This window comes from Brachyistius frenatus, unplaced genomic scaffold (assembly GCF_029030835.1).
Source record: "Brachyistius frenatus isolate BFR_SWC_R1_liver_20210118 unplaced genomic scaffold, ASM2903083v1 Contig_134, whole genome shotgun sequence".
Classification (NCBI taxonomy): domain Eukaryota; kingdom Metazoa; phylum Chordata; class Actinopteri; family Embiotocidae; genus Brachyistius; species Brachyistius frenatus.
Window position 1 is genome coordinate 313050 of NW_027210733.1, and position 12173 is coordinate 325222.

At 40.1% G+C, this 12173-nt stretch overlaps 1 protein-coding gene across 1 annotated transcript; it reads right to left on the minus strand.

Annotated features, from left to right (window-relative positions):
• Window positions 1–359: 359 nt before the first annotated feature.
• micall2a (mical-like 2a) lies at window positions 360–11587 on the minus strand. Its single transcript, XM_069714736.1, has 17 exons — window positions 11445–11587; window positions 10954–11002; window positions 9667–9808; window positions 9320–9486; window positions 9026–9156; window positions 8409–8921; window positions 8149–8333; window positions 6988–7048; window positions 6309–6508; window positions 5110–5217; window positions 4850–4914; window positions 4527–4653; window positions 2137–2239; window positions 1652–1725; window positions 1447–1561; window positions 1270–1316; window positions 360–1180 (listed from the first exon to the last, which is right to left on the minus strand). Exons 1-17 carry the CDS (start codon window positions 11585–11587, stop codon window positions 1101–1103), a joined length of 2310 nt encoding a protein of 769 aa, XP_069570837.1. The 3' UTR covers window positions 360–1100.
• Between the last annotated feature and the right edge of the window lie 586 nt (window positions 11588–12173).

Here is a 12173-nt window from a genome sequence, read left to right on the forward strand (position 1 = left end):
AATGTTTAATTAAACCAGGTTTGAAGATAAAGAGCTCAATACAACCTATAGTTTATAAGCCTTCGCCAGCCATAAGCTACTGCTCTACCTAATCCTCTTTCACATAACATTATTGCATCAGCACAGCCGAACATTTTTACAGCATTTATAAAATTAGCAAAGAAATTAACTGTCTGCACTGTGGCAAATTGGATTTCCAAGTTGTCGCCTTGTGATACAGCATACCCAGGCTGCCACCTACAGTACAGTGAGAGAGGGAGCCACAGTCTGCAGCAGCTCAACATGTGTGGCTCTCCATTTTATACTCCACAGCCATTCAAACTTCATTGTGAATGCTCTTAGAGGAAATTTGTTAAAAAAAAACACATTATTGAATAAATAATGAAATAATTTCATTTTGGATCAAGGCTTACACATTTATACTCCTCAGTCCTATTTGGATGTGGAACAGCCAGCGTTCCATCCATAATATTTAGACATCGTGACAGTTGATGATATAAACCCGACATCCATTTTTTCCTGACCAGGTGTCTTTCATATTTGATAAAATTATTAATATGCTACCTCACTCCAATCATTCCATAAATATTTAGCGTCTTTACACACCAGACATTCATAAAGGACAACCTTCCTTTTGACAATGGTGCCGTATAATCAATATTAGGGAAACATTCACAGCAGCATTCACCACACAATTAAACCGAATGTTCTTTTTTTTTTAACAGCAAAACATTTGTGAAAAAAAACATGAGACCCCTTGTGGAACAAAAGCAAAGATTGAACAATGACCGAAACAGAAAATGCACACCCCACTTAACTAACAACAAACCAAGAACTTACGATGAGTCTTTAACCAACAAAAGATTTTAAGCCAACATTTATTTTTTGAAATATTGTGAATAGATAGATAGAATAGATAAAAGCCAATGATTTGATCCATTATGCTTCCTAATTCTACAGCTCTTCCTTTGCCTCATTATCAACCTATATACTGCCATAGTTAAATATAACAACTTGAATGTTCGAAAGGAATGTTAATATAATAAAAATGCCCCCATTTACTTAAAAAAAAAAAAAAAAAAAAAAAAATCCCTCAAGCATCATTCAACTAGTCTTTTACTTCTTCGCCTGAACAGTTTTGAGATGGAAGATTTCCTCTTATTTTTGCCTTTCTTCAGTCCTGTTCACCAAAAGAAACACTAAATATTAGAAGGTGCATTTAAATTGGAAAAACAAAATGTAAAAGAGAAATTTGTGGACAATACTAACCCAGATTTTGCATCATTTTATTCAACTGCTGATCCTCTTCTACTTCCCTGAAATTCACCAAAACTCTAGTTCAACATTTTGTCTTGTTTACAACAAGCTGTTAAACTCTCTGCATTGTTCTGAAATGATTATCTCTCTCGTCATGTAAAAAAAGAATTCTAACATGGATCGTGTTACCTCAGCCTGTCCTCATCAAGACTCTCCACAATCGCATTTCTGCCGTCCACGATCTCCATCAGTCGCTGCATCAGCGTCTTCTCCCTCTGTTGCTCCTCTCTGGACTTTAAATGATCTGTGATACCGAGTTGACAAAGTTGCATGTTGGGGGGAAAAAAGGAGGTTAACAGAAGTGTTGTTGAGCATGAAGTCTGTGATGTCTTACCTGGCCTCTCCATCAGCCTGCGAAGTTCCCCCTCCACACCTGGCTGCTGCTGCTCCAGCTCCTGAGTCCTGGCTCTGACAAATGTATTCATTAATGACATCAATCAGGATGTTAATTTATAATGCATCTCAAAACCGTAAAAACAGACCTGAACAAATACATATGATTTGACAGTTAATAACTTTGCTAACCGTGTTAATTGTCAGTAAAATGAAACGCAAGTGAAGAGGAATAATGTAAAAAGATTAAAAAAAATAAAAAATAAAAATGAATAGTATGGAATCGTTTCATATCAAAATAATAAAAGCAGCTTTCAAGTCGCAAAGCAAAACCTATGCTGTAGAAAAAGCCTTTGGAGGTAAACAATTATAACCAAAATAAAGAGTTTAAAAAGAAATCACTTGCGATAAAATGATGGGTGACGGGACACTTAATCTTAGTCTACATTTGCAGTTTTAAGTTATTATAAAGAAAATGATACTCACATGTATACGAGCTCCGATTCCTTCCTAATGTACGTCTGCTTTTTTCGAATGAGGTTAAACCAGTCGACCATCAGTGGGTCCATCAGTATGTCCCCCTCTCCCTCTAAAAATAGGTTAGTGATACACAATATATCATAAATGAGACAGTGCATATTACTCCTGTGTTATGGTCTTGGTGTATTCTGTGATCGTTGATGTGTACACATTGGGAAAAAAATAAATCGAACAGTTCATTTAACATTTCGCCCGTACAGACTCTACAGGTTTCTTTAAAATGTGCGTTTATCATGAGCTCTTGGTCGCTGGTAGACGATTCAACACAACTCAAATGAATGTTGTGAGTAAATTAAATCCTGCAGGGATAAATTTGGCTCAAACGAAGTTTTCAGATGTCGACGTGGCTCTGAGCTCTTCTAATGTCAGATGATACAGCGCGAGAGCAAAGTGCCGAATTCAAATAAGACATTTTACATCATCTTATTTAATATAACAATCCAGAAGCCCACTCTCAATCAGAATCATGGCTCATTTTATTTTACCCAGATAAACCATTTGTTTTCTTATGACTGTGCTATTTATTCAATATTAATAATATTAATTGCGAATGAGGTTTTTAAGATAACTTGGCTGGTTTGTAGGGAGGTGGTTAAGAGGTTTGTTCAGAGGTGGGAGGCTTATTAAGATGGCGCGTGACTCACATCTTGGGACTCTGTCAACACCTTTATTAAGGACTATGTTGCAGCCAACGATCCCAAAATGGAGCCCAGACTCTTGGTAATCTGAATCTTTAAATTTAACACTGAACAGACTGTCATATGCCACAGAACAGAGTGTTACAACAAACGTGTCCTCCTTTACTGTATCTTCAGCATTCGTCGTCTCCGTTGTTTAATGTACTTCGGAATAGAACACCACTCCCCTTTATTTTGCTTTAAATATCTTAAATGTTATACTCGTTTCAATTCACGCTGTTTAAGAAAGTAAATTAGAAACCAAACTAAATGATAATTACGTTAGTTCTCATTTTGACTGTTGAGTCACAAATAAAAGCATCTTTAACTCTCAAATTTGTGCAGTATATATATTTTTCCACAGACAGAAAAGGACAACTTTCAAAAAGCCCTCACCAAACACCCAAAGAACAGAGAAGCTTCAACATCCACAATGATTCATATATAAACCTAAAATGTTGAAACATTTACTTGAATCAGAATTGTTCAGCGATTGGTCCACTACAATATTGTGACAAGCACTGAGACACAGCTCGCATTTTCTGCTTAACCAAGTCCTACATGGATACCCGAGAAGGTGGATCAAATGATTTTCGGCTAAATATTTGCCGATCCCAATTAGTGACCCATCAATCAAAGTACATGTACAGTACAGACTGAGCTGGACGGAGACAGAGGCACATCCTGCCGCATCAAACATGATTTTACTCTGAACCGCATTTAAGTGTCAGAGTTTCGTTTTTATGCAGACAAATTCCAGTTGAGAAGTAGATGATCTCCTAGGTGGTGTGCAATTGATGTCAAAATCTGGCCAAGCGACTGCAGCCTTCCTGGGTGCCGTTCAAAAAAAATAAAAAAGGAAGCAATAGACCAGAATATATATTACTATACCCAAGTCATGTTGACCTTGAGCAAAGCAATCAGGCCCCCTACTCCTACTACCTCAAAGGAGAGGCACCCTCCCTGTGGGCGGGCTGTGCCTCTCACCTCATTTGGCTGCAGAAACAGTAATAGAAATGGCAGATAATCCCCCCCCCTCCAGCCCGCCCCCACACATACACACACACCTCCAGCTGATGGTGAGTGAATGTGGGAGGCAACCAGGACAACTCACTGACGCAGCAGCGGGATTCAGCAGTTCACACAGACACCATCACATTTTGCGTTGAGGTTATTCATTGCGAGAGTGCAAAATTGACCATTGGATCGACACCTTAAAACCCATTTCGGAACAAAGTGACGCAGGGGTCACAGCCAACAGTCATCTTGACCACGGTGGGACCCAGCTGCCCAGCTTTGTAACCAATAAGCGTTGCCATCAGAAAGAGGAATAAGTCAATGAGACCAACGTTTAAAACGTCATTTACCCGACTGAAGGGGAAGCGACAGAAAGAAGGAGAAAGAAATGGTGTATCCTGGGTAAGAAACAGAAAGGGAGAGTGCATATTGGAGGATGTGAAACGTAACTTTCTTCTGCTAATTCTCGGGTTTATCAGTGACCTTTATGGAACTATGCTGCTGAGTGAGTTCTTTGAAAGACTCAACATTTTTCTAAACTGCACACTTATTTTTAAATCACATTTGCATGTCTAAACAAGGAAAAGGGAAAAAAGCGGGAGAAAATGGCGAGTTGTGAGAGAAGAGTAAAAGGAAACATACCTTCCTCACAGCTGCGCAGCTGCTTCTCCAGCTCCACTCCCTCCCTTTCCAGCTGAGTCAAATTTGTCTCAATATCATTGAGCTCTCTCTCAATCTGCTCCACCGGAATATGATAAGACTTCACCTGCTGTAAAACAAAGAACTTGTGAGTCCCAGTCAAGTCAAGATAATTTTAATATAAAAATTCTGACTTTGGCCACTTTAATGTAAAGAAGGTCATCCATTTTTTTTTTTTTTTTTTTTTTTTAAACCAGGAATGTAATGAAAGCATATTTGTAGAGCTGTTAATTAATCTCTTAAGAGACTTAATGGAGGGAACTTACAGAGGGTGACCTCATTTCAGTCCTGGAGGCGTTGGTGGGTGACAAATACTTTCCCTTTTTAGCAGCTAAGAGGTAGATAAAATAGGATTAGATAGTCCTTTCATGGCAGCTTTTCAGAAAAGCATTGTCACATATGACTTCACCTGATTTATTTTCAGGGAAAAAAACACGACTGTTTATATAAAAGCAACGAGATGGCTGAGGCCATGTATGTGTGCCTTTGATGACATTTAAAAAAAAAGAAGAAGCTGAGAACCAACCTGAGGGATGTCCGTGATTGGCTGCTGTAGTCGTTGAAGAGCTAATAGATTCCACAGCTGGCGGTCTGGGTGGGGATTTCACAGGCGAGTGGCTCCCATGTTTAAACCCTAAAAATAAGGACAGGAGGTTTTACATGCTGTACATCTGTCAGTTCAGAAGTTATTTCTGCAATGCGTATTTTTATTTACTGGTCACATTTAGTAAAAAAAAAACTACAGCGTCCACCACTTCAACAACTTTTGGACAGATAACATTTCGTAGAGACATTCATCATCTCCAGAGGATGATTCCTACTGACATGCATTTATATATTTTCCTCTAGTGCTTCCTTTAGGCTCACATTCATGGTTTTGAGTGAAATATGTAAACCTTTGGATGAATTGCCATGAGATTTGGCACATACGCTCATATTCCCCCTCAGGATGAACTGCAATCAATTTGGTGATCCTGTGACTTCTCATGCAGCAGCATCATTGTGTCAAAATTTATATAAAAAATAGAAATACCTTGGTTATAACCATTGACTGTATACAAAATGTACATATAATAAGGCCATTGCAGAAGTGCAATAAACTGGGTTTGCGCCATAAAGTCTCCGGCTCCACAGACTCCTATTCAACTTCTCATGAAATGCAAAGCTTTCCACAAGTTCTTATGGTGTTGTTAGCAAAAGTCACTCTTCCTTATTAGTTTTCAGGCAGTCCATTTAAAAATAATTCCTTCATTAATTTGAAAATAAGTCTCTGAAAGCCATGTGTTTGGGGGCGTGTCTGTTTGATTGACAGGCCTCATCAAGTTTCCAATCAGATAGAGTCAGATCCACCGCTTGCTCCTCCTCTTAAAAGCTCAAACACAAGCTGCTTTTAACAGCTTCAGTTGCTAGCGGGGCTGCAGACGAAATTCTAATTTTGTAATCACTATAATCATTTGGTGCTGCTCTTAACATCTTGCTGCGTTGATTTCACTATAAAGAGTCACTTAAAGACAAATTGTGTCTATTGAGGACAGTCAAATTTCTTAAAACTGACAAGATGAGCTCAAAAAAGAAACACTTTCAAGCACTGAAGCCTTTACTGTGATGTAACAAACTGACTACATCTAATAGAGCCAATCTTTTTTGAGATCCAACACTCAATTCATAGAATTTACTACACTTGCAAACGTTTGTCTCCCATTATAATGCAAAGAAATGTCTCACCTTGACTTTTGGAGCCCAGCAGAGATTTCTGGGGACCGACTTCTCTAAAACATGCAGGGTCAAACACAGCAAAGTTAACTGAAGGTGCTGCAGGTGTTGGAGCCAAGAGAGGCCTGGCTGTACAGATGGAGTCATCAGTAGCAGTCGTGGACTTGAAGCCGGGTGCATGTTCCTCAATGAAGGCTTCGGGTTTAGCATCTCTGTACATAAGAAACAATGAAATAAGCTTTTAAAAATGGTGCAACAGCACAGCATTTGTCTAACACAGATGGAAGACGCCAACAGGTTGGCTCATACAGATTGAATATATGCAGAAGAAAAGGCCTCACCTTAGACACTGTAATGTTAAAAAGGTGATGAAAAGAGTGGAGGAATCATCAGCAGGAGTTAGAAATGAGAGAGCCTAGTGTTAAGGGAGGAAAGGTTCAGGCCTGGCCCTCCTTGCAGCTTGTTAAGATGGGGACAGAGCTAGCGGCTGCACTCTGAGCCAGTCAACAATAACAGAGATGGACGGAGGTCGATGGTTCCGCAGTCTGGAGGAGTGAATAAGCTCAGAGGTCAGAGATGTCGGATGGAGAATCTGTCAAGCCATTCTTTGGTCCACTTATGTGACATTTCAACTTCCAGGAGAGTGAGTTATATAGTTAAAGATATTATCAAGATAGTTAAGCATACTTACTTAAGTCCTAACTCAGTTTTCACAGGTTTGAGCTTTTTTTGCCACTCGTGGGTAAGTTGATCTGTAAGAAAATGTAGGGATAAAAAAAAAAAAAAAGTGAAAGACGAATATATAATTGGGGCTGAAGCAAATTTATTTTCATTATCAGTTTGTTATCTGTTAATATTGTTTGTTAAATTTAAGACCAAAAACAAGTGAATCACAAGTTTAAAAAGAGCATAAATTATTATGTTTAAACATCTCATTTGTATGATCAACAGTCAATAACACAAAGATAATCATGTTTTAAAATCAAAATGATATCAAAACAAACAAAAGCAGCAAGTCATTACATGGAATGAGCAAAGTTTTATCACTTTTGCTTGGTGAACAACTGAAACAATCAATTATTAAAGTCAGAGCAGATCAACTCAATTAACTGTTACTCTTTTTACCCCCCCAAAATAAAAATAAATCATAATGGCATCTTGCACAGCTACCAACATCCTTCAAAACCATTAAGAAGTTAGTGCATTGCAGATTATGTGACATCTTTAACAATGACTTGCACACTCAAAGCAGTTCATGTACACAATAAACAAAAGACTCCCTCGACTCGTCTGAGCCACCTGAACAGCTGATAATGAGTTCAGCAGCTGCTGGTTTCATTATCTAGTCTCTCACAACAATCCACTAAAGGGACTGTCTTCACCTCCAAATCTGTATTAAAGACCCAAATGATGCTCTAATCTGCGCTCGTAACGTCCACAACAATTTGCAGTTACATCTGGTCTACAAATGGTTAATATTAGCAGGCAACAGAGTTCATTTCCACGTCAGGAAGACTTCTATCAATCCTAACAATAAAACACCATTCACAATGAAACCAGCAGTAATTGTGTTTCTGTCTGCAAACCCTCTGACACCCGTACACGCACATCCATCCCGAGAGAATGACAGTTCAACTATGAAAGTTCATTAGTGTGAGACAGAAATTAAAACGGCCTGCTAGATGCACAGGCTGCATAAATGGGGCAAAAAAAAAAAAAAAAAATGACAAAAGGGCTTTGTTTTCTGTGAATGTTTGAGGCAGACAGAGAATGGTGGGGGTGGGTGTGTGGATGTTGGCGACATGTCAAATAATGGATCAAGAACAAATGGAATGAATGTAGTCGAGCTTGCCTTTGGCGGTTTTGTGTACAGTTGTTGGCCTTGTCTCGTCTTTGTGGATGGCCTTTAGACATGGTGATTCCTTATTGTTTGTCTGGCTGGTGGAGGGCCTTCCTGCCCAGTTTCCTGCTGGGCCTTGGCTGTATTTCTCCTTTCTCAAACCAGGGCTATCAGCTGAACTTGGCTCATCACCAAACCTGCAGAGACAGAAAGGCTTCACAAAACCGTGCAGACAGTGGCGGCCACATGTGGTATAGAGATGCGTTACTCACCGTCTCTCTGCTGATCGGATGGTAAACGGGCGTTTGTTGTTATTGTTGCAGTTTTTCTCTGCTAGGTTCTTTCCGATAACGACCCTGACGCTGCTCTTCTCCTCATCGGGACTCAGTGGGACCTTAGGCTTCGCTAAAACATTTGAGGGCTCTGTGAGCTTCCTGTTGCCTGTCGAAGTTTCTGTGACTTGTGTCACAGTCTGGAAAAACTTCTGCCGGGCCACCTGCGTCTTCTGGGCCGAGTCCGTCCAGGACTGGGAAGGTGGAGGAGGACTGAATGGCTTCAGAACAAAATTCTGTGGGGCTGACGGCACCGAAGAGGGACGAGGTGCATGCTGGGTCTGGCTGGCACCATTTGGTGGTACGGCTGAACCGAGGGGTCCGTGTTTAACCGCAGCATCGGATGAAGAGGAAGGCTTGACGCTGTTCCAGTGGGCGTTGCAGATAAAAGTGTCTGGATTCTTACCTGGTTTGTAGCCTCCTGGGTGAAGTACACAGGAGCACTCACTGCATCTGGTGGTGGAAGTTTATTAGCATGACATTTTTTTTTTTTTAAAGAAATAAACTCCAGCACACAAAAAAAAAATAGTACGAATGAATGTAGATAAAATTCTTACTTGAAACATATTCTGTGATACAGCTTGCCCTCCACAAAGTGCCTCTGAACCAGATGAACATGGCTCTTGCATGCAACACATTTGCTATTAAGAGTCCCATTTTTGTTGCCGTTTTCTGCCAAAACCACCTTCTGTGAAAGAAACCAAAGCTACAGTAACACTGTATCCAAAAAGATTCAACATTTTCCTTTTAATATTAACCTAAACCACTGAAAATAAACATCCTCCTTGCTATTAAATATAATAATCAAAAAAGTATTATTATAAAACAACAAAGATGTATTGAGTTCGGACCTGAGTGGCTGCTCTGGCCATCTTGGGTGAGGTCTGAGCGGTAAGAGTGGAAGGTAACCGATTCTCAATGGCGCTTTTGGACACAAAGGTTTTGGCAACCACTGGGAGATTTTTCTTCTCTGACGGCTCCTCCTTGGAGCCCTCTGCTGGCCTTTTCACACCTCCCACTGTGGAGAAGTGAAACACCATTAGTGTCAAACAACACACGAGACAGAAACAACATAACTCAGCCTATTCTTAAAAAAGAGACATGTCAGAAAAAGCTCTGCATTGACGCAGTAGGAGGGAGGACACCTCAAACTTGTCTATAAAGTTACTGTGGATTTTTGAAGCAGATATATTCTCACTGGGAGGCCGTCCTTTGAAGTAGTTGTGGTACTGGGAGACGTAGGTAAGAACGCTTAGTCTGTCTGGGATCCTTAAAGCCACCATGTCTTCTGCATCTAACAAAGCTGGGATCCCCAATTTGTCCTCTGCCACCTGAAAAGCCTTCAGAAACAAGAAAAAAAAAAAAATACAAAGTTTAACCAGCAGCCCTCAACTACAGCAAAGACAACATCTGATAGTAGCATATAATGGACAAAGGCACATCCAAAGTGTTTTTGCAAAATAAACATGGAATTCATCGAGCACACATTCACATACATTTACAGCATGTGTAAAAATGTCATACAATACAATTGACTTTAAATAGACTGGCAGTATTTTGCGGTGGAGCCCAGAGAGGTCTGGAAAGGTCTGCATAATGAATAGCACACTTCCTGTGAGCTTGTACAGATAAGAAGGAGGATGGAGGGAGCAGGATATCAGGGCATTGTTTAGGATCAGTATGGACATGCTCATTAAATTTAAAGAACAGCCTCACCGAATATCAAGAGTGTGCTACAGCAAAAGAAGAACAAAAGACATAAAAGAATCAGAGGGTCCATTTAGCTACAAATACACAGACAAATTTCAACTCGTGAAATATACCACCTGTAAGAAACACGACACTATTCATGAAATATAGAAGGGTGTGAATTACTGCACCAGTCACACTCTCACGTTTCAGTACGTTTCAGCAACGGTTGATCAAAACTTTAAACCAGATCAAATACACGATTCTCTGGCCACAAATCTGTTCATTAGTGTAGCATTCAAGCAGTATACATCAGCAGTGTATTCAAGTGAACTGTTATCGTGAGGATCGAGTGGCAGGATGTCAGCAAGCCTCATTTAAAATGAATAAACTGGAGACCACCTCCGAGCTCAGGTTTGCTTGCTGCTGACACTGTCAGGAAGATCCAAGACAACAAGGATGTCATAGAGAGTGCAAACCGTAGCGCTCAGCGGGGCCCGTAACCCTCAGAGGAAGCTGGGAAGATGGTAAAACACTAAATAATGGAGAGGTCCTGGCTGTGCAGCTCATGTCAGGCAGGGGGTTAACAAAATAAATGAGTTCAAGTGGACAGAGGAGGAGTGAAGATTTAGAAATGTTTGAGAGGAGTTTTTGTTGTATTTTGTGTGCGTGCGTGCGCGCGCGCGTTGCTGCATGCTCCGTCATGTTTCCGAGGTTGATGAAGTGGATGTTTTATACTCGAATATGAAGTGTGTTCCTCTCAGCAAGGCAAAGACTGAACAACTAGACTTCTTACCAGTCTGTTATTCTCAAACACATCCTCCTTTCTGAGTGACTCATAGTCTCTGGGGGAAAAAAAAAACAAAACAGAAATACAATGAACAAAGAGAGGAGTTAGACATGTTAAAGAAATCATCATCTAATTTAGAATCATGAGGATTTAAAATATAAACGCACAAAGTGACATTTTCAAGTAGTTTTTCTTATGGCCATTTATTGACAGCAGAACTGACACACCTAAATACATTAAAAGGATCACGAGTTAAGATTAGGAAAATAAACACAAATAATGAGTACAACATTTTTTTATTTTTCTTTTAAATAAATAATCACTCTTAGGTTAAAAAGTACCAAAGACAAATAAACCCTTTGCAGAAAACAACAAGATATGACTGCAATTCAGGAGGAAACAGGCTGCTTCTGTCAAAGTTAACAGTTATAGAACTCAACCAAACCCCAGCAGAATTTCACCACGTTTTAACCAATTCGTCAGAGGTAAACACTCACATCAGATCCGGTCTGTACTTGTGTATCAGCGCACAAAAAGCCATCCCGTTCCTGAAAGAAGTGGTCATGTTGGTGATGGCTACATCTCGGTAGCCGTCACACTGCAGTTTACACCACTGTTCCAGAGCCTTGATGGCCGCCATGCTCCTCTGCGCGTCGGAGACTCTCTCAGTTCCCAAAAGTGCGCAACAGGCAGAGGTTTCAGTGCGGAGGAGCCAGAAAGGAAAGAGAGATAAAAACAAAAACAAAAAAAACAAAGAGTCTCTGCTCGGGGTTTGACCATGAACTGCGGGGCTGGAGCTGCAGCTGCGTCCTGTTTCCTCCTTTTTCTACCTGGCTGACGGACCACGGACTCTCCGGCACAAGCTGCTGCTGGTGTGCGTTTCTCTGCTCATTACACTAATTGACACGGACTGCTGATTCGTCATTCACTGACAGTTTTCTAAAACTCACCCAGGAGAGTAAATAGTTCCTCTGGTGTTTATTTATTTATAAAGCATGCACGTTTTTAATCCCAGAAAGTAAATTCTGGAAGAAAAAAAAAAAAGTGACTGACCAACAGAGGAAAACCTATGGAGTACACATAACGCTAAAAATGAATAGATACAAGAAGTTTGAGGTAAAATTTATACCCAAATGTGGTCACACACTTCCTAACCAAGTCTTGCATCCAAACATATTTTGTATCATATCATCAGCTCCCAGGATTCAAATCCAATTAGTCCATCC